The 21278-nt window shown below is 46.4% G+C and overlaps 1 protein-coding gene across 21 annotated transcripts in view; it reads left to right on the plus strand.

Annotated features, from left to right (window-relative positions):
- RASAL2 (RAS protein activator like 2) overlaps positions 1–21278 on the plus strand; it is a 163047-nt gene that overhangs the window by 131260 nt on the left and 10509 nt on the right. For 18 of the 21 annotated variants that reach the window (XM_085586675.1, XM_021545893.4, XM_021545896.4 and 15 more), the window contains 9 exons: positions 3720–3873; positions 5358–5456; positions 6227–6781; positions 8523–8667; positions 11297–11441; positions 12333–12569; positions 13214–13415; positions 15711–15910; positions 17149–18001. In XM_085586675.1, the coding sequence (XP_085442801.1) occupies positions 3720–3873; positions 5358–5456; positions 6227–6781; positions 8523–8667; positions 11297–11441; positions 12333–12569; positions 13214–13415; positions 15711–15910; positions 17149–18001 (2590 nt within the window). The remainder of the gene's footprint in view (positions 1–3719; positions 3874–5357; positions 5457–6226; positions 6782–8522; positions 8668–11296; positions 11442–12332; positions 12570–13213; positions 13416–15710; positions 15911–17148; positions 18002–21278) is intronic. The other 3 variants (XM_021545899.4, XM_085586670.1, XM_085586674.1) reach the window with 1 other exon arrangement.

Consider the following 21278-nt stretch of genomic DNA (forward strand, 5'->3'; position numbering starts at 1 on the left):
TAGTTGTAATTTAAAACAGGATTTGTGTTGTTAATGGAGCTGTTTAACAGAAACAGATTTGTACAAACAACCCTTCCCCCACTTTTTGCATGTGTGATCTTCCTGTTTACAGTAATCTGCTTTCCTGGGATTACCTCTCTGCTGACAGAGTCTGAGCAGTACTCATTTTCCCAGTAGCTTCCTACCTAATGCAGGAAGGACCTTGTTAATCCAGCCCCTTTGCTGGACACTGGCACATGAATTAGTGGTGTCTATGGCAAAAGGAAGCCAGCAAGCAATTTTCTTTCCTTCTTACAGATTCAGCATATCAGATGAGGCTTTAAAGCAGCAGAGAAGTATTATTTCTGTATAATTATTGCCTGTATTGATTGGGATGCTGCTGATATAGGCACAAGTCAAAGATTTGCTTTGCAGATCTATCAATAGATGAAATCTATACTGTGGTGCTCACAAATGCATGTACTTGTGTTTGTAAATGCATGTGGTTGCACCTAACCAACAGCTTTAGGATGTTCTGATGTTTATGGAAGATAGAGTGCCAATTCTAAACAACTTCATCAGTTTATTGAGCTGTTTTAAATATGATAACTTCAAAGGATTGCTGGAACAGACTGGCATTTGTCTGCCACGGGACCCTGAGTCAACAAAACTACCAGTGCTCCAGCTGCTCTGCAACAAACCCAAATGCTCACAGCCCACTAGTCAGAAGAGCAATGGAGCAGAAGAGATGCTCCTAAAAGGTGTGACTTGCAAGATGGGATGTGCAGGCTTGGAGTACATCTGCTGTGCATACCTGCCTTTGCCCCTGCTCTGTTCCTAGAGGCTGTTTGGAGGCTTTCTTGGAAGATTCCTCGCTCTCTCATGTTGCCTTTAATGTCTGGATCTCATCAAACTCGTAGGAAAGGACAAGGAGGAACTTCTCTGTCTGGGAAGGTCACCTTAGCCACGCCTGCAGAGCAGCCTCCCCTTGACTGCTGCCTCTGCTGGCTGCCAGCCCCCCCTAGTCTCCTTAGGGGATGCTGTGCCTTGGCAACCCAGGAGCAGGCAGGAGCCTCAGGCACTGTGGGGTGGGAGCCTTCCTCACCGAGGAGAGAGCCTTCCTCACCGAGGAGAGAGCTTTCCTCAACAAGGAGACAGCTTTCCTCAACAAGGAGACAGCTTTCCTCAACAAGGAGACAGCTTTCCTCGCTGTAGCTGTGGCTGCTCTCCTGGCCCCAGCCTATCTGCCTGGCACGGTGGTGCTCCGAAATCTGTAACCTGAGGCTTGAGGAAGAACTCCTCTTGGATTTGTTGGTGCCTTTCTTCCTCTCTGGGCAGGATTTGCTGTCTGAGATGTAGCAGAGAGCAGGAAGTTTGGAGGGAAGGGCTGTGGCATGTGGCACCGCTATGATCTGGAGATGCTCTGCTAAGTGGCTCTACAATTGTTTCGTGTAGGTCTGCTTGCCTTGTCTTGCTCCATGTGCAGCCTCTGCTTAACTGGAATTTGCTACATACCTTTTTTTTCTTTTCCCCCTCCTTTCTTTGGTAATTATTTCTCTTTCCCTTCTCCTCTTACCCCTCTTTGTGTTCACTCCATGCTTTCCTCCACTGACCGGGCGCTGGCTCCAGGCTCTCAGTACTTTGTAAGGACAGGAATTGCTCAGAGTTTGAGGCAGGGACAGAAGCCAAGTGACCTCAGCAGTGCTTTCTTGAGAGGAGAAATTAGAGAGGATTTTGCAGAGATGACATTAAAGTGGCGTATTGTGGTGTGTTTATTTTAGACTTGCCCTACCTTAACTGCAGCAAGTGCTCAATTATACATGGCTGAGGTTTGGGTTTGCGTTGGTTCAGCTGCTGCTGGAACCTGTTAGAACAAAGCACAGCACAGCCAAAGCTCCTACTGAGGCTGCTGCTTTGCATCTGAAATCAGTGTCTTTGGAATATTCCTCCCATCAAAGGGTTTTGCTGCCTGCACTTAGGTCATTCAGTATATTAAATGTGAACAAAGTTCTCCCTCACTGTTTCATAAATCTTATCGTGTGTGAATCTGCTCCAATACCTTCAGTGCTTCATTCCATACAAAGGAGCAGCTGGGTGAGCTCTGCTTGTTGCATTGCCTGTATCCTTTATGGTGCCCAAGGTTTTCTTAAGCAGCCTTCGTTAAGATGCCTTTTCCAAATGTTTGGGGATTTTTTTGCCTCTGAGTTCCCCTATAGAATTGCTTACAGGTAGGAGGAGTTTGATTTTGCTAAGGATAATGAATGTGAGGAACTTTCTTATTTCGTATATGTGAGGGAAGTGTACAGAAACTAATTACTTTTCAAAATTAGGGAAGCTGTTAGAGGTAGCTGTGCTTTTCTTTCCTCTATAAATAACATTTTCTTAACCTTTTCCATTTGATACTGGGAATTGAATCAAAAAGGAAATACTATGAGGACAAACACAGGAGCACTGTCTTTCTCTGAGGGATGTGTAGAGAGCTGATGCCTCTCTACTTCCACATCTGTTCCTTGTGCCCAGTCACACTTGCTAGATGGGCAGGCACATTTATGGACTCGCCTTCAGGGATCACTGAGCACAGGGACTTAAAGATTTTAACAAAAGCCAGACCTGCCAGGTCAACAGCTCCTTCTCTGCTAAGCTGGGACTCTGTGCTCCTCCTCTTGTTGGTCAGCTGTGAAGGATGTGACTGAATTCCTGCCACAGGAAAAATAAGAGGTGTCTGCACATGATGTTTACCTTGAGATGCAAGCTGTGCCTCAGGTGTTACATGACTGTTGCAGAAGCCTCCAGGGCAGGTGTCAGTTTGGAGGCAGAAGGAGAAGCCACACCACCTCTAAATTGGGCACATTTTGCAGTGCTGTTTGACAGCAGAGCTCCCCACTATGCACAAATGTTGCATTAAATCGTATTGGGAGAGTACAGAAAGGGTTAAAACACATTTGATAATGTCACTGTTGATTGCCAAAAGCTGTGGCATGGCGGAGGGAGGGACATGTCTTTGAGATGTGTTCAAGAACTGGTGGGGACAAAGAGAAAAGTGCCGTGATAAAAAGGTGCTGTGAATTTGGGAGATTTCAGCTCTGGTGGAGCTCAGGGATTTACAGGAAGAGCAGCCAGGTGTCAGTGAGAAGTTAAAAGAGAAAGAAAGTATCCAAAAAATTGGAAATTCAAGTTGGAAGAAGCAGCTGAAAAAGAAAATGCAGAATGACTGATTTGAGCAATTGGGAAGTGGGATGGAATTTTTGTATTTGACTTTAGTGTAAAGGCTTTTTATGTTAAAAATCAAATACATTGTGAAGGGTCATCTGCTGTAATGAGAAATCCTCATTCTGCATTGGTTACAGATTTAGGGATCCATGTGCTCTTTGCTGCTAATACACAACATCTGTCTACTAATCTAGCTAGTAACAAGTATTTTCAGTATTACATCTAAAGCTACCTATATGGGCTTTTTTAAAATTTCAGTAGTTAAGTTCTGAATTTTTTGCTGCTGTTCTTTCACTGACAACTTGGCAGCTATAATTTCTAGGTCAGTGGGAATGGACTTCCTAGGCTGGAAATTGCCTTGGGAGTCTGGGGTTACTGGCCTAATGTTATTTTCATAAGGTCTGCAGACTAATTGTGGAAGTTGCTCTGAATAAGCACCGAGACAAGCTGCAGCTTTGTCTGGGCTCTTACCAGCTCTTTTTGGTAATTGTGATGAAAAAAAGACATTTCCTTTCCTCCTTGTCCTACAGACCACGTGAGCTGCCCAAGCTGAAGGAGTCCCGTTCCCATGAGTCTTTACTGAACCAAGCCAGCACCATAGAGACTCTGGACTTTGCAGCAGAAGAAGCAGTCTTTGTCAAACCACTCCACAACAGTATCCTTGGACGAGACTTCTGCTTTGAGGTAGGGACAGGCTCCAAAACGGGCAGCTGCCAGTCCCCCTGAACCCTGGGGGAATGCTGCTGCAGGACTGAGGGACTGGAAAACAGAGCAGCAGCCACTGCTTTGCTGAGGTTTGGGTGGGGGATGTGGAGCCACCATGTGACTTTTGAAGTCCTTGAGGCTAATGGTATCAGTCACTGATGCCAACAGAGAGAAGTCTTTTCCTAATTGAAAAATCTCTTCAGTTTGATAAGCATTTGTAGTGTGCATGCAAATGTGTGGTTGATACATACAGCACAATGGATATGCCATAGTATGTACATTAGCTGTGTGCTCACCCTCTCCAAATTCACCTAAAATTGAATTTATCAAATTTACTGTAACCAATAAATTAGTTTTCCAGTCAGAGCCCCATTCCATTAGCTCAGTGCTTTCCAGTTGCCAAAGAAGCCTCAGTGGCTGTGCACGTGTCCATTGCACCGTGAAGCAGGATCCAAAGATCCCTCTGCTGTTTCAGCAGAGGCTGCAGGCTGTGGCTCTGAGCTCTGCTCCAGAAAAGGCAGAAACTCTGTGTGTGAGCACAGCCCTGCTATCACAGCCCCAGCAGTGCAGCCCTGTGTGTTTGGGTACAGCTGAGGCCACATCACCCATTGTGGCAGGGGCAGGTCACTCTGTCTTCAGCAGGATTAGTCAGATGTGTCTAAACTTCTGCAACAAAGATCTGTTTACAACCTGGAAAATTTTGGCAGTAAACCAGCATATCAGGCTCTGGTCCCTCATGATGCATCCAGGAACTGTTCCTGTTTGCTTCAGCCTCATTCTTCTGCTTGGAAGCACTTTGCAGCTTGCTTAGGCTTGGGGAGTTGGGTGGAAAACATTGGCAACAACTTCACTCTGAGGCTGTTTGTAATTGTGAGCACAAATGAATGGAAAGAGTAAATGAGGCTTGTCAGGCCGGGTAAGAGGGGAGGAAACCGAGGTGGTTCCCTGGAGTGGGAAAGCAGAGCTGTCAGGGCTGGAGCAGAGCACAGCTCCCTCAGTTTGTTTAGGCTGTTGCTGTCTATATAGACTCCTGGAAATATTTTGTATGTCCGGTGTGTTTTGCCTTATGCTAATGAATTGTCAGTAACCAAATCAAGTGCCCCTGGGCCTTGACAGGGAAATCGGCAAGCTTTAATAGCCACAGATCAATTAACTGTTTAAAAAAATAAATACTAACTAGCTGATTAAAGCTTTGTTTAAAAGTCTTTAAGAGGAGCCTGTGGTGCTCTTAATTTTATATAAATTCTTTAGTTTCTCTAATTTTATATAACCTCAAACTTCTTTTGCTCTCTGCGTTTTGTGGGCCTTTCATCCTCTCTGCCTTCTAGGCCGCTGTATTTTTACCTCCCTTTTTCATATTTACTTTGTTCCTCAAGCACTGTTTATCTTCCTCCTTGCTTTTTGCAGCCTCTCCCATGTCTCCTAGGCTTGCCTGAGCTCAGTCTGTCATTTATTCATTCCAGGTAACCTACTCCAAGGGCAGTAAATGCTTCAGTTGTTCCTCTGCAGCAGAGAGGGACTGGTGGATGGAAAACATACGCAGACTATCGCAGCCAATGAAGGTAATAGAAACTGCAAAAATAAGATTAGTGGGGGAATGGAGGTGGTATGATTGGATTTTAGTCCAGTGTACCAGGGCTTCCCAGAGATGCATCCTCAATTAATTTAGTCTGGGGAGTCGTCCGCTCATCCGTGTGTCTAAAGCTGCCATGTGCTATCCCAGGGAGTGCAGTAGGTCAGACCTTTAATGAGTAAATACACACCAGCATGCTTCCTGATCCCTGCCCCAGAGCCAGCTTGGGATGCAGACAGGATTTCTGAGGCTATGCACCTGGGAAAGATGGGGCACGGCTTCCTAAGGGTCATGTTTTAATCTAGGACCCCAAAAAAACTAACATTAAACCAACTGGAGCCAGAGTGAGAAAGGAATCAAGTTGCAGATCAGCTGGAAATGTCTGATAAGTCACTCCATAGCTGCAACCCTGCCTCCCAGGGACAGGCTAACAGGGCTCTGGGATTCCTCACCAGTCTGGCAGCTTTGGACAGGCTCTCATGCAGAGTGTTTGTTTTCTAAAGCATTTCAAATACAGCTTTTGAAGAAGAAAAATATTCCAACACTCTTGACATACAAAAGACAGCCCTTTGCCTCTGTTTTATAAAATGTCCAGTTTTCTAGAGATTTCAGTTCTCTCTAGATCAGGCAATCTGATTTTGAATTCTGACTCTGTCCTTACCTCAGACAGAAAAGGCAGCACCTTTGCTGCCGCTTCAGAGATGAAATATTGAACTTTTAGGGGTTTTGAATCAAAACTGATCTCTTTCTTCTGCACAGGACAATTGCCGTCGAGCTGAAAACGTGCTTCGCCTCTGGATCATAGAGGCCAAGGACCTGACCCCTAAGAAGAAATACTTCTGTGAGCTGTGCCTTGATGACACCCTCTTTGCCCGCACCACCAGCAAAGCAAAAGCAGATAACATTTTCTGGGGGGAGCACTTTGAGTTCTACAGCCTCCCACACATTCAGAGCATCACGGTTCACATCTACAAGGACGTAGAGAAGAAGAAGAAAAAGGACAAGAACAATTACGTAGGCCTGGTCAACATTCCCACGGCCAGCGTGACCGGTCGCCAGTTTGTGGAGAAATGGTACCCAGTCAGCACCCCTACAGCCAACAAAGGCAAGTCAGGGGGGCCTTCCATTCGGATCAAATCCCGCTACCAGACCATCACCATCTTGCCCATGGAGCAGTACAAGGAATTTGGGGAGTATGTTACCAGCAATTACGCCCTGCTGTGCTCCGTGCTGGAACCCGTGATCAGTGTCAAGAACAAGGAGGAGATGGCTTCTGCCTTGGTGCACATTCTTCAGAGCACTGGGAGAGCCAAGGTAAGCAAAGGTGGTTCTTGTCTGGAGTGGCTCTGGCTACTGATAAGGGGCTTCTGGTGGAAACTGGAGGGCTCATGACAGTAAGGAGCAGATGTGGTGTACAAAGTGTAAGCGGGAAGATTCCATAACTTCATGTTATTGTGAAAATCAGCACCTACCTTTGAGTGTCCCTTGCATTTCTAAAATCATGATGTAGGTTAAGAGAGAAGTGAACAGGAGGCTGGTGAATTGGAGAAGTGCTCCTATAAATAAGCCTGTGGTACAGTGAGCAGCGGGTGCCGGTGCTGAGTCAGCGCTGAGTCAGCAGATCAATGCCAGCATCGATTTGGTCAGCGTTTGAGCAGCCATTTGGGGGATCTGTACCGAGTTAATGGTGATCCCACCTGCCCCACGCATGCTCTTAGGACTTCTGGGTGCACACTGCTTTCTTCAAATGGGTTGTGGGAGAGTATGCTGCAGGTCGTGGGAAGTTCTGGGAAGCATTAGCATGCATTGATCTATCTGGCTGCCACACTGTGTGTGCCTCCATGCTGGAGGCAGCTTCTGCCAGTGAATCCAGCTAGAGCAAGTAAAGCACAAATCAGAAAGACAGAGATGTGGAAGGATGGCTGTAAACAACATCCAAGGGGCAGCCTCACCTAACTATTCCAGAAAAGGTCCTTTTCTGCTTGCCCCTTGAAAACATCTTGGGATGGCTGGTGCCCTGTGTGTGATGACAGGAACATGTTCCTTAAGGGATCTGATGAGAGAAGCTGGTAGCTAAGATTATGTTGAAACCCTGCTAGAAAACAGGCTCTGGATTGCTGCAGTGCCTGCTGCAACAAGTAGATAAATTAGTGTTATAACTTTGCATTCCTGTGTGTGAAGTTTTGAACCTCTTTTGATGGGAGGCACCAGGTGGCTCAGGCTGCCATAAAGCTCCTAAGAGGGTGTTTCCAGCTCATACTTCTGCTGATGGGGATACAGCTGGATGGTCCCAGTTTGCACCAGGTGAAAAGAATTCTTATGGATTTTGTTGAAAAGAAACAGCAATAATGGGCTGAAAACCAAGAGTACTAAATGTTTAGTCACATAAAATTACCACTTCAGGAAATAAGTATTACTGTAGAATTAGACCCTATATCAAGAGATTATTCTCTTTATCAAGGCTTGCTGACAGTTCCTGCCTGGACAATCAAATACAGTTCGAGTTAAGCCATGTAGATAACCACTAAGTTGAATGTTAACTTCTTTTTTCCCAAATCCTAAAGCACTCTTGGTTTGTAAATTTAATTTATTGAGCCATTCGTCTTACTTAAATATCATCAAGCTGTAATAACTTGTGTGTCACTTCTAATTTGGATTTTTAGATCCATGTTTGTATGGAATATTCCTTATAAAGATAAATATAATAGCACAGTTTCTTTCAGCAGACAAAGCCTCTGATAAACAAGCTGCTGAGAGGTTCTGTTCTGGAGCTAAACTGAAACACAAGCTTGGCTGTAAAGGTTTTTTTTTTTTTTTAGGGACTTTTGCTTCACCCTTTATAATTTGTGATCTATATCATTCTTCAAATATAATAAACTCAAGAGGAGACCTGGCTATTTCCTCAGCCCTTACTTCATGTAGCAGCTGCACCTCTTGTCTCAGGCTGAGAAATCATTTATTATCCTAAAATATCCTTCCTTCTTGGCTTCTGCAGTTAGCCTGGCACAGCTGAGCTGGTTAAAATCACCTTTGCCATTTGGCCTTTTTGCTTCAGGACTTCTTGACAGATCTGGTGATGGCTGAGGTAGATCGTTGTGCAGAACATGATGTCTTGATCTTCAGGGAGAACACGCTTGCTACCAAAGCTATTGAGGAATACCTCAAGCTGGTGGGACAGAAGTACCTCCAGGATGCACTGGGTAAGAAAGCCCCTGTCTGCAACCTGTGCACAGCAAGGGCTGACCCTGAGCTGTGTCTGCAGCATGGCTGCAGCTGGGAATGTGGGATGGGAAAAACAGCCTCAGCACTCAGCCTGAGTGTCTCATACACAGATAGCACTGTCTTGCTCTCAGTGCCCTTCCTCCACATGCAGAAGGGTGTTCTTTGGTGCCTGCATGAGTAGCACCCAAGGCATGGCAAGATTTGATGTAGCTGAGTCCCTCTTCAAGTTTGTATTACCATGTTCTGTTTTTCTAGGTAACTTTCTTTCGTGTCTCTAGCATGCTAAATAGGTTTAACACTGCAATTTCTTTGTGAGGAATGGTGCTTGTTTGATCTGATATATAAAAAGGCTTGAAAAAGGGGTTTTGACACATAGTCCTTAGGGAGACAAGGCCAGGGAGAGAGGCTGCAAGGCTGCCAAGCATCCCACAACAGGAGATCAAGATGCATCCTCTCTGGGAAGCCTCTTGCCTGCATTCATCCCGAGTGCTCGTTATTCACTGACTCATTAAAACTGCCTGGCCATGCCATCCTGGGATCTCCAACTCTCCCCACCAGGGCCCACTGTTACTTGCCAGGGTGGACTCTGATAACTTTGTTATTGTCCCTCTTCCACCAAAAGGTTCTGCTCTAGTCACAGCCCAGTGCCTGGGGAATTCCTGGCCACACAAAGTCAGCAGTAAAGGGGACCAAACCCAGGCTGGCTGGCTTCCACAGGCTCACCACAGTCAGCCTTTAGCAGCTCCACACAATCTTCCTTCACAGTTGCACAATGAGCCACCCACCCCCTGTTGTTTCTGGGCTGAAGAAAACTTTGGAAATTGATACAAGAGAAACAAGATCAGGCCAAAGCCAAGTTCCACACCACATCCTTTCACAAAAAGGAGAAAAAAAGCCAAGCTGCCTGCTTTCCCAGCAGTCTTGCTTGTCCTCAGCAATCCCAGATGCTGGCACGGCATCAAGGAGATAGCTGGCTAAATTAGTGCTCCAAGGGCCAGTGTAGTCAACTCTGGGATTATATCCAGTTTGGACATTTCTGGTGGTCTTACTCTATTCTATTCTGGGTGGGACTACTGAGTGTAAGTCACAGTTGTAGGCTCTCACCTGGTATGGAGAAAAAGCAGCCTGGTACTTTGTGCTGTGCTTCCCAGCAGGCTGAACGTCAGCTGTGGGACCACTCCATTACAGCTGACTGCAAAAGCTCCTTAATGTGCAGTAATTGCATTAAATATTTTAACATTAATGACTTCTAATACATCATTTAGCACTGAGTGATAAGATGGTAAATCACAGGCAGGAGAGATGGAAAATGCCCCTAAGGCTGTCCAGCTTGTCTGCAGCTCAGGGCAACTTCACTCATGACAATATTCCCATCTAAATCTTTGTCAGGTTTTAAATGTCATTTTACTCAGCTGCCCTATTCTTTGAAAGGATTAACGACACTGGTTGGTGTTAGCAATATAACATGTCTGTAAGGGAATCTTATATCTGAATCTTGTGGGCCACAAAGAGTAAGCTTCAAATATGTTTAAGGATAAAAAAATATTATCCAGTAAACAAGAGTTAAAACAGAATTGGTTCAACAAAAGTGATGCCAACAATTTTGCAAGTAAGAGATTCAGATGCCCTCAGCAAAAATTAAGAAAATGTGGTGCCTGCTTTGCTTGCAACAACACCAAGCTGAGATTTGGGAAGGGTCTGAGAGGTGTTTAAGGGGTTTTAGGAATGCAAAAGCTAAAAACAAGCCCTTTTTTCCCACAAATAAGCCTTGTGTTAGCTCAGAGCCAGTGAGATCATCTGAGGAGATGAACTTGAAAGACACTGAATCATTAAACCAGTGAATAAAGGGTTTTTCCTAGTGAACACCCAACAGCTTAAAAATCACTTGGAATGCCTGCATATAGAGGAGGGAAACCACTGAGTAGTTCATTCCAGTCTGTCAGACAAAGCCAACTTCATGTGGTTTGTATGTGAGCAGTTTCTGTTGTGATGCTGAAAGGGAAGGGTGACGGAAATGCCAAGGAGCTTGAAAGATGCAGGCCATAAAAATGCTGTAAGGTGTTGATATAAGAGGTTGAGAAAATTAGTAGCATCTAGCTTTTGCTTGGGTATTACTCTTATTCAAGGGCAAGGTGACACTTTTTAAAATTAAAAAAAAAAAAGGCATATTTAGAAATAATATAAATAAATATCATTGCCTGTGCAATTTCTGGGGAAATTATGAAGACAAATAGCACACAGCTTCATTCCTAGGACCGTGGATAATTTCACAGTTGATAACACAGTTTGAATACCAAATCAAATCCTCCTTTCCAGGCCATAAGGGAAGTGCCTGCAGGGTTGCTAAGCAGAGCCATCCTGTTTTTGCACCTGTGCTTGGGGACAGCAAGGGCATGGGAGGCTGAAGCATCAGAGCCCAGGCTGTGCTCTGCTGGGAAAGGGCTGGGAGGAGTCGTGTCCCCAGCAGCTGGTGTCTGGAGGCTGAGCTGCAGACACCCAGAGCAGCACAGGCAGCTGCCAGGGAAAGACATAAGCAGGATTTAAAGGTGTGTCAAGTAAGCTTTTCCTGTAACTACCCTGGTTCCTCATCCTCTTTCCTTATTCCAGGGGAGTTTATCAAAGCTGTGTATGAGTCAGATGAAAACTGTGAAGCAGATCCCAGCAGGTGCTCACAGAGTGAATTAGCAGATCATCAGTGCAACCTGAAAATGTGTTGTGAGCTGGTCTTCTGCAAGATTATCAATTCTTACTGGTAAGGCATCTTCTTCCCTCCCATTGTCCCCTGTTTGCTCACTGTGTCTGTTCCTCTGAGGGTGAGGGAGCAGCAGTGGGACAGGGAAGGAGCACAGCCCCTTCCATCTTCCCAGGCTTTGTCCCTTTTCCTCACTGCCTTCTTGTGCCCAGACTGAGGGGTCCCAACCCACAAACCACACCTCCCCAAATCCTCTGCCAGGGGAACACATACTGGGTGTGACTGGATAAGGAGGGAATAAAGTCAGAAGATAATAGCTTAGCTTGGACTTGGCATAAAAAGCTGCAAGTTTTGATGTGTACAGAAGACTTTTAGATCCTTCAGATGTGTGGAATTGAACAGGAAGTCACAGGGAGGAAGCACTGGCAGAGAGATTTCTATTAATCTCTGTTTCTGAGTAGCAGTGGAAGAAGAGAGGCCTTTCTGCTTGGCATGAAGCAAAGGCATAGTACTGAGAGCTTGACAAGCAAGGTAAAACTGTCAGATGTGGAGATGAGCTCAGTTTGCCTCGTTTGTTTTCAGTATTCTAACACCCTGTTAGCTCCAGGGTAGCAATGGATAAGTAGTTCCTAGCTTGCAAATCAGCGTGTCTGGAAATGGCTTTACTTAACACACATGAACAAGGGGTGCTTTAAAGACTACTTAAGTGCCACCAGATTAAATGGGGATCTATGAATAGAGGCTTAATGACATTACCTAGCCTGGAGAGAAAGAGAAAACTAGGGGGAGGTAAAAAAAGAAAAAAAGAGCTGATGTTTTCTCACAGATAAGGATTTTGGGTGACTGATCAGCAGTTCAACTTTTTGCATCTCATTGCCAGTGCAATTTTATTTCCCTTTTTTTTTTTTTTTTTTTTTTTTTTTTTTTTTTTTTAAATTTGGTGCTTTTCAGCGTGTTCCCTCGTGAGCTGAAGGAAGTGTTTGCATCTTGGAAGCAGCAGTGCCTGAACAGGGGCAAGCAGGACATCAGTGAGCGCCTGATCAGTGCCTCTCTCTTCCTGCGCTTCCTGTGCCCTGCCATCATGTCCCCCAGCCTCTTCAACCTCATGCAGGAGTATCCTGACGACCAGACCTCTCGCACGCTCACCCTCATTGCTAAAGTCATCCAGAACCTCGCCAACTTTGCCAAGTAGGTGGTGCCAGGGAAACCCAAACCTGCGCCGTGCCCGATTCCTAGCTGTGCTCACATGCAGCTGAGTCTCTGGCAAACTGAAACCAGCTTTAGCAAAGGGGGAATCTTCTCACTTGAGACACCTCAGATAAATTCTCCTTACATGCAGACTGGAGCTGTGTTGAATTCTGTCCCCCAGTGGAGGGGACACAGCATAAAAACCAAGAAGAGTCATGCACTAAAAGTTAGTGTATGTGCTGTTTCAAAGGGAAAGAAGATCCTTGCTGTTTCAAGGATCATGATTTTCATGTTTTCTCCCTCCAGAATTCTCAGCTGAATGATACAAAGGGCATGGCACATCTCCTGCATGGGAGGAGAGAAAGAGTATCCGTGGGAGGGAGCAGGGAGAGATGTGATCTGTAATATAAACAGTGAGGTAGTAGTATTTAAGTAAGTATAACAAAGCTCTTAAATTGGCCATGTGGTTTTTTTTCCTCCAAGATTTCAAAATCTTCAGATTTTTAATTTTTTTTTTTAAATTCCAAATTTTCAGAAAGGCAGGTCTAAACTAAAGAATTTAAGTAATTGTCTGTAAGCACTTGTACTCTGTATGTTGTGTGGAGATTATTGATTGGCTTCCCCCCCACCTCTCTTTCCTGCAGGTTTGGTATTAAGGAAGAGTACATGGCCTTCATGAATGAATTTTTGGAACATGAGTGGGGAGGAATGCAGCGTTTTCTGAGGGAGCTCTCTAACCCAGATACCATCTCCAACATGCCTGGATACGATGGCTACATCGACCTGGGCAAAGAGCTCTCAGTGCTGCATTCCCTCCTGTGGGAGGTTGTGTCCCAGCTTGATAAGGTAAAGCTGTTTGGAGGCCTGGGATGGCGAATCCAGGGATGGTACCATAGCAACAGTAAACACTAGGGAATATCAAGGGAAGCCAGGAGCATTGGAAGGCAATGTGTGATGGTGCTGTTTCACAACTGCTCCTTCCGTGGTTTTGGATCAGGGCTGCAGCAGGGTGTGTGAGGTGGTTGGGCTGCAGCAGCACTGCAGACACTTTGCAGAGCCTTTAGGAAGGTCAGGTGCTGAAGGCATTGCTTGGAAGTGGACCTGAAATCCCCAGGGCAGCCGGTCCTGTCTCGTAAGTGAGGCATTTGGACAGGAAAAGGCCACGTTGCTGTGCCCTTGTGGTGCTAAGGGAGGTGCTTTGCTGCACACCAGGCCCTCCCCTGCTTCTGATGGAGGAATGAGTTGGTCCTGTGGAGCTGTTCTCATCAGCAACCCGATCCAAAGCCTGCTGAGATGCTCTCATTTCCGTAGCCTTTGATTTTGGCAAGCAAGGAATGCCATGTAAGAAGCTGGATCTGCTCCGAGTGCCATCCTGTAGCAGAGCAAGATGCTCTCTGCTGAGCTCTTGTGCAGTGTCCAGGTTCTGTTCTGATCCCAGCAGACACTGCCAACAATGAGCACTGCTTCCATTTAGCTGTAGAAGGAGGAAGGGCAGAGCTTTGTTCTTCATTAGCTGTGTGGGTTTGCAGGAACCAAAATCATTACAATCTTGGTAGCAAAGGTAGTTGATAAGGCCCAGAAAAGCTGAACTCTGAGTCTTTTTTTTTTTTTTTTTTTAAGTGCTTGGAACTGTTCCATACTTCAGTTCTTAGAGGTGCATTATTTTGTCCCTGTCCCATGTATATTATTGTTTCTTTTGAAACTGGAGAAGTAAGGTGAATAGCAATGCACTTAATTGTTATTGCATTAGGGTTTGCCAAAGTAGTTACTGGTTGTGTATCTATTTTTTCACTGTACATTATTTAAAAGAAAAAAACAAAAATCTGAGCTTGTTGCATCAGAGTACATTGAAATGCCCTTGACTCAAAAAGGCAGTCTGTATATTAATCTTAGTTTGATAATAAGTTATGATGTTGTTTTTCAATTTACCTCATACATATACACAGTGTAGATTCCAAATGTATGGATCTGCATGGCCCTTTCTGTAGGTTAGATGTATGGATCTATCCTAGCAGCCCTTGGGAGCTGGTACAGTCGTTTCCTGAAAAGAGAATTAAGGGGTAAAGTTACATGCATTATGGCTTTACTGTAGGGAATGACTGGAAAATAATGAGAGGAGCCACCTTGGAGATTTTAATAGCCACAGTGCTGTATGAAAGAGTCTGTAAAGAGACCTTTCTCTGGAGCCAAACTGACTGAATACCTGCTTATGGGGAAAACAAGTGTATCTTTGAGAAGAACATTGGTTTTGTAGCAGAATTTTAATTTTTTAATAAATCTGCAGCTCCTTCACCTTCTTCCTGCAGTCCCAGGAGCCTGGAGATGCCCTGTAGCTGATCTCCCAGCAGTGGCCCAAAGGGGTGAGAAGCCAGGGCCTGGGGGAGCAGCCTTCCTTGCTGAAGGCCAGCTGCTCTTACCCTCAGCCTGGCCAGCACTGAGCTAACCTGTAATTGGAGCCACACATTTCATCCCATGCTGATGGGGTGATATTGGGATGAGCATCACTGCTGCTCTCATGCAGTTATTTTTCATGTTTGGGTAGGGAAGAATGGCTTCATTAATTGTTGATAACAGTGCGAAAGGAGACGGCATCCATGTAGGATACCAAAACTGAAAGGCTTATGAAACGAAAACCTTCCCTTTCCCCATCACCTTCAACCCCTGCGATCCTCTCATGATCCCCCTCATCTGTTGGCATGCATTTCCTTTACCACATGACACCCTTTGCCTGGAAAGTTCCCCCCACCAGCTGAATCTGTAGCCTTTGAATGCCCTTCAATGAGCAGATGCCGTAGTTTTCACTTTGACCTCACCCACCCAGGACCCAGTGTGCTTTGCATGATAGTTTTGCATTGGAATGCCAGTAGTTTTGTTTTATTGAGCATGATTTTTATTTTTGGGGGTCAATCCTAATTTCTTTTCTATTTCCTTTTCTTTCCTCAATGTCTGCTGCACCCCGTTTCGTCTCCTCCATCCATCTCGTCGCCGTCGTTGCGCTGCTCCATAACACTGCATTGCGATCCTGGCACACCCGCACACAACCACCCACCCTCCTTCCTTCCACTCCATCCCTCCGCCTCTGTGCATCGGTACCAAAAAAACCCAAACCTGCCGGATGTCGTGGTGCTTGTATCCAATTAGGGTGAAAATTCCTTCCTACAGGCAACCGTGGCAAAACTGGGACCTCTCCCTCGTATTCTTGCGGATATCACAAAATCCATGACCAGCCCTACACCCACGCAGCAGCAGCTGAAGCGTTTCACGGAGCACAGCTCCAGCCCAAACGTTGCTGGAAGTCTCTCCTCGGGACTTCAGAAGATAACTGAGGACCCCAGCGATGGGTACGTCCCAGCCAGGGCTCGAGGGCAGCTGTGGGGGTGTTAAAGCTGTGAAGAGTTGGAACAAGATGATCTTCAAGGTCTCCTTCCAGCCCAAACCATTCTGTGGTTCCAAGGGTTGGGGGCTTCATCACCTGAGCTGCTGCCCAGCCCTGCTGTGGAATGGGGAGCTCTGGCCTCTCTCATGGGGAATAGACCATCCCAGTAGGAGGTGCACAAGGTGGCACTGAGCACGTGGAGCTTTGGATTTACCCAAGACTCAACCTCATCTCTGGGAATCAGTGACTTGAGCTGATAAAAATAACAGTTTTGTGATTTATTGGCAGCCCCACTGCACAGTCAGCCATCGTGTTTCCTTCTGGCCATCAGGCTGCTAATGGAAAAACTGAGCTGTAGGTGAAACTTATTAGCTGTGGAAAGCAGAAATAGTCCCTCCTGTGTTTCATGCAGCATTTCTCACACTGTAACAGCTGTTAATCTGGAGCTGTGACATGGCAGAGCTGCCAAAGGGCTCGGCTGCTGCAGGCCCAGAGCAGTACCTGTGCTGTCAGGTACAAGGGCCAGTTTGTCACGTGCCCCCTGAGCTTAAATCCAGCTCTGAAGGAGCCTTCACTCCTGCTGAATTTTAAGACCTCCATAATACACAGACTCATAGAACCATTAAGGTTGGAAAAGCCCTCTAAGAGTATCAAGTCCAACCATTAGCCCTGCAGTGCCAAGGCCACCACTAAACCATGTCCTGGTGTGCCACATTTAAACACTTTCCAAGGATGGTGACTCCACCACTGCCTGGGCATCCTGAGCCAGTGCTGACAATCCTTTGGGTGAAGAAATGTTTCCTGGTATTCAATTTAAACCATCCCTGCTGGGACAACTTGAGGCGATTTCCTTTTGTCCCGTCTCTCGTTACATAATGACCAAGGATTAAATGGCATCTGAAATGTTGCTAAAGACAAAAGTGACTAAGGGTGGGGGGGAGGATTTAGTGGGAATGGTTTAGATTTCACATGTGGAAAAAAATAAAGATGAAGGACTTCTTAAATCAAACACAATTCTCCAAGATAAGTGGTAATTAAGGAAGAGTGTGTTCTGACTTGCACACAAAGAGCTCATAAAAGGAAGTCTGGCTCCTTGAAGCTTTCAGTGGGGGGAGGTTAAGTGAGGTAGAAAGACTTCTCTGGGACAGATCTCTCAGGGTCTTGGCTGCTCAAAAATTAACCAAATTCCTTTCCATTCCACAGTGACATAAACAAGATGAAGTCTCCAACCCAGGAAAATATAGATGGACATTTTAGGGGCAAGACCTTACTGCTGGTTCAGCAGGCATCCACCCAGAGCATGACTTGCTCAGATAAGGATGAGAAGGTAAGTGTCTTGCCCAACGGCCGTAGCATCTCTCTGATGGACCTGCAGGACCCTCACACAGCTCACGGTGACACCGCTTCCGTGATGCACGACGTGCCTTTGCGCCTGGCGGGCAGCCAGCTCTCCGTCACCCAGGTGGCCAACATCAAACAGCTGTGGGACGCCCAGAGCACCCCCCAGAGCGCTCCCCAGGTCCGGAGGCCGCTGCACCCGGCGTGGAACCAGCAGGGCAGCCTCCGGCCTCTCTCGTTCCAAAACCCGGTTTACCAGCTCAACAACCCGAGCCCCCCCACGGCCAAGGCCTCTGTGGACTCCAGCCCGGAGAACCTGAGCACCGCCAGCTCCCGCAGCCGCAGCAACAGCGAGGACTTCAAGCCCAGCGGGCGCAGCAACAGCAGCCTGGAGGACTCTGCCAAGCGCAGCTCGCAGAGCGAGGACTCGGCGCGGCGCCCCGACAAGCACGTGCCGGTGGTGCTGCCCCGGCAGAACAGCAGCAGCCAGGCGCAGATCCGCAAGATGGACCAAGCCGTGCTGGGCACCAGGGCCAAGACGCTGCACACGCTGACGCACAGCCCCTCCCTGCGCAGCACGGGCAGCGTGTCCGGAGCCTCGGGGGCCCTGGGCGCCGAGCCCATCCAGAACGGCAGCCGCTCCCGGCACCAGTCCTCGTCCTCCAGGGAGAGCCCCGTCCCCAAGGTGCGGGCCATTCAGCGGCAGCAAACGCAGCAGGTAAGGAAGTCCTGCCTCCGGGCCTCTGCTGTGGTGTGCAGCCTATTGCTCCTTGGCTTCCAAAGCTTGCTTGACCTTGAATCTGAAAATCCAAGCTGAATCCAGAGTAGCAGCGTTTACGCCAGTGGCCAGTAGCAAGTGTAAGGAATAGTCATAGTTGTCACCCTCACAAGCTTGGCAAGCCACCTTATCTGTGCCACTGGGAGGCTTTTGTACTAAATCTAAAGAAAAACAAAGAACTGTTTTCCATTTACTAAGGTAGCAGAAAACCTGCTGAAAGAAACAGAACTGGAAAATTTCCCTGAATACAAAGAGAAAAAACAACCAGAAGCAGCTTTGTAGTGGTAGTTCAGATCACCACGTGAGACTGCGTTTGCCCTGTGGTGCTAATTTAAAAGCAGAGCTACCTCGAAATGAACAAAGATAAAACATCACAGAATAACTGCTGCCAAAATAACAAATAAGCACAGTTGTCTAAAGTGTGGAGAAATCCATATTTCACCATGATGAAGCAATCTCTTGCTGTTCCTCAGAAAAGTGCTGCTTTTCATTAATCATCCCAAACTATGAATAATGCAAATTTTTTGTGGCAAGGGGTGCTTATATCTACCAACTTTTACTGCACATTATCAGTTGCTCCTAGGCACTATAAATCAAGGTTTTCCTGTCAAAAAGCCAACATTCCTTCCATCTTTTGTTTTAAAAAATAATAACAATCATGTTGTGATTTGCTGTGTATGAAAATGTTTTCCTAAATTAGTTTAATTTTACAGAGGAAGTGAATATTTCAATGCTACAGTGAAGGTGGAAAACATGATCTGCAGGTCAGAGCTCTTGCAGGGGGAAGGCTTTGGGCTGTGAGGTGAAGCTGGCAGAACAACCTCTGCTGTGCCCAAGGTTTTTTGGTGTTCCCTGACAGTGGGGCTTTCTTGGCAAACTCCTGAATGTTACAGGAAAACCTGGGTGATGCCTGGGAAATCAGGAGCAATCAGGGCTTCAGAACTACATTGATACCTCAAGTTCATTGAAGTATGAGACAGAAACACTGAATCACAAGCCAAAGCTTAGTGTTCCAAGTTAGTGATACCCAAAGAAGTAATTGTTTGTTATTTGAAGTGTGGGGCATAGGGGCATGGCTAGGTCAAGGGTTTTCTGTGGAATACAAGCAGAACCTTGTGTGGTTCTGGTAGCACATTTTAGGCCAATAACAAGGATAAATGTGAAGGGGATGTGCATCCACTTGTTTTCCCACTGTACTTTCTATACTAATTATTTCCACTGGATTCATTAGAGTACTTGCTCCTGCTTTACTCAGAGAAATCAATTTGTTCTCTCCTTCCCCACACCCATGAACAGTGTCTTGAATGGTGCCAAATCGAGTGGCCAACATTTTTTGCAAGGCAAATTCCATTGCGTCCTTTTAATTGCAAATCTTGTTGTGGAATTCTGTTTTTGTTTAAAAAAGAGAAAGAGAAAAGAGAAGTTGGGCATGTTCTTTTTGGGCATGTTCTTTCTAGGCATGTTTTGTGGGCGTTATAATTATTAGACTCTGTTCTCCACAAGTCCCATTTGTTTCTGAATATAGAGCTGGGCCCTTTGTTTGCTGGGAGAGGTCACTTTTTGCCTTCCATTTCCATTTAGGAGGTAGGTGGGAACAGAAATGTCAGTGTGTTCCTCTGGAAGAGAGGCAAAGAGGGGAATTAATACATGATCCTAGCAGACTAATTCTTTTTTTGCCCTTTATTAGAGAATAACTTGTAACCCATTAGCATGTGTGACTTGCCATCCACTTGGTCTTTGACAGTTTCCACAATTTGTCTGCTGGAAATATTCTGTCCTACACTTGGAAACTTGTTTGGCCAGGTTTGCTGCTGCTCAGCAGTCTGGTGCAGGGCAGGGGATGTACTTTATAGTCACCTTTCTGCTCTTTGAGTCCCCTGTAGCTCCAGTGGCTGGTGACAGTGTTCATCCGTCCTGTTCCTGATTTCTCCAGCCATTCACAGCCACACATGGTCCATGGACTCCCTTGCTCTGGCTGCCTGACAACAAATGCCATCAAAAAAATCTGAATTTATGAGCTTTGTCAGGCTGCCACACTACACCTAAGAGGCTGTTAGCTTTCTTATTGTGAAGACTTCCTTCTAGGCAAAAGGCCTTTGCCTAAATCCAAGAATTTTTGTCTAATTCCTATGCCTTTTCTTTGCGTTTATGTTTCTGCTGAGGCTTCTTCCCTTGCTGGAAGTGCCCATGGCTGCTCAGGACAGCTGAGCTGTGGGAGCAGAGCCAGCACCAGCCCTGTCCTCCTGAGCAGGAGAAACACAGCAGGAGGGTGACATGATCCCTGACTCCTAAAGAAGCTCTTCCTCCCCCATGGAGAGCTCCTGGCTGAGACTGGGGCTTCAGAAGATCCAGCCAGGGAGCACAGTGCACTTGGGTGCACCACTGGGCTAGGCAGGGAGCTGAAGGGCTGCCTGAGCACAAAAAGAAGCTGCAGCTGGGGAGAAGTTGATCTTTTGCATTTCTCAAAAACATAAGACAATGTTGCTCTTTCAGGAGTAATTATGCTAATTCCTGCGCTTATAAACTTGTCTTTGTCCATGAAAATTGCTTGGAATTTATAGTAAGCCATGTTTTCCCCAGCCAGGCAGAGAGTTTCTTGTCTTTTTTCTTGGCTCCCTTTTTGGATTCTCTTGAAGAAGAGAGAGAGAGCTTCCAAAGAGGTTGGACATTTCTCCCAGTCAGCTCAGCTGGCCCTGGCCCATCCAAACCTGACAGGCACTGCTGTGATCATGTCCCACCTCCCTGCCACAAGTCCTGCCACGCTGTCCCAGATCCAGGCTGTGCAGTCCCAGGCTCCACTGCAGTCTGTCCCAACCTGGCTGAGGAAGCTGCTCCCAAGTTCAGCTCCTCTGCACTCCAGGGAAACCAACCTGTCTCACCTGAGCTCGCTGTGAGCAGAGCTTTGTCACTGTGTGTTCTCTGTGCAAGAGGTGGCAGGGTGAGAAAGCCTAGCTGACAGTGTGGCAAAGGGAACACGTGGATGTGTACAGGATTGGGAAACAGCATTTTCAGAGAGAAGCTCACTTGGAGAGGAAAAAAAATTTCTAAAGTGGATTGGTTTTAGAGGGATTCAGGTAGGTGCTGTAGGTCCAAAGTCAAGACAGGTTGGAGTATGCCTGCAGGAGACCTTCTGGGGATCCTTTGAGGCACCAGATCCATGGGTATCTTTCCCCTCCAGTTGAGCTGGATGTCAGAGTTGGTTTGTGTGCAGTTCCTC

This window comes from Lonchura striata, chromosome 8 (genome assembly GCF_050655825.1).
Source record: "Lonchura striata isolate lonStrDom1 chromosome 8, ASM5065582v1, whole genome shotgun sequence".
Lineage (NCBI taxonomy): Eukaryota > Metazoa > Chordata > Aves > Passeriformes > Estrildidae > Lonchura > Lonchura striata.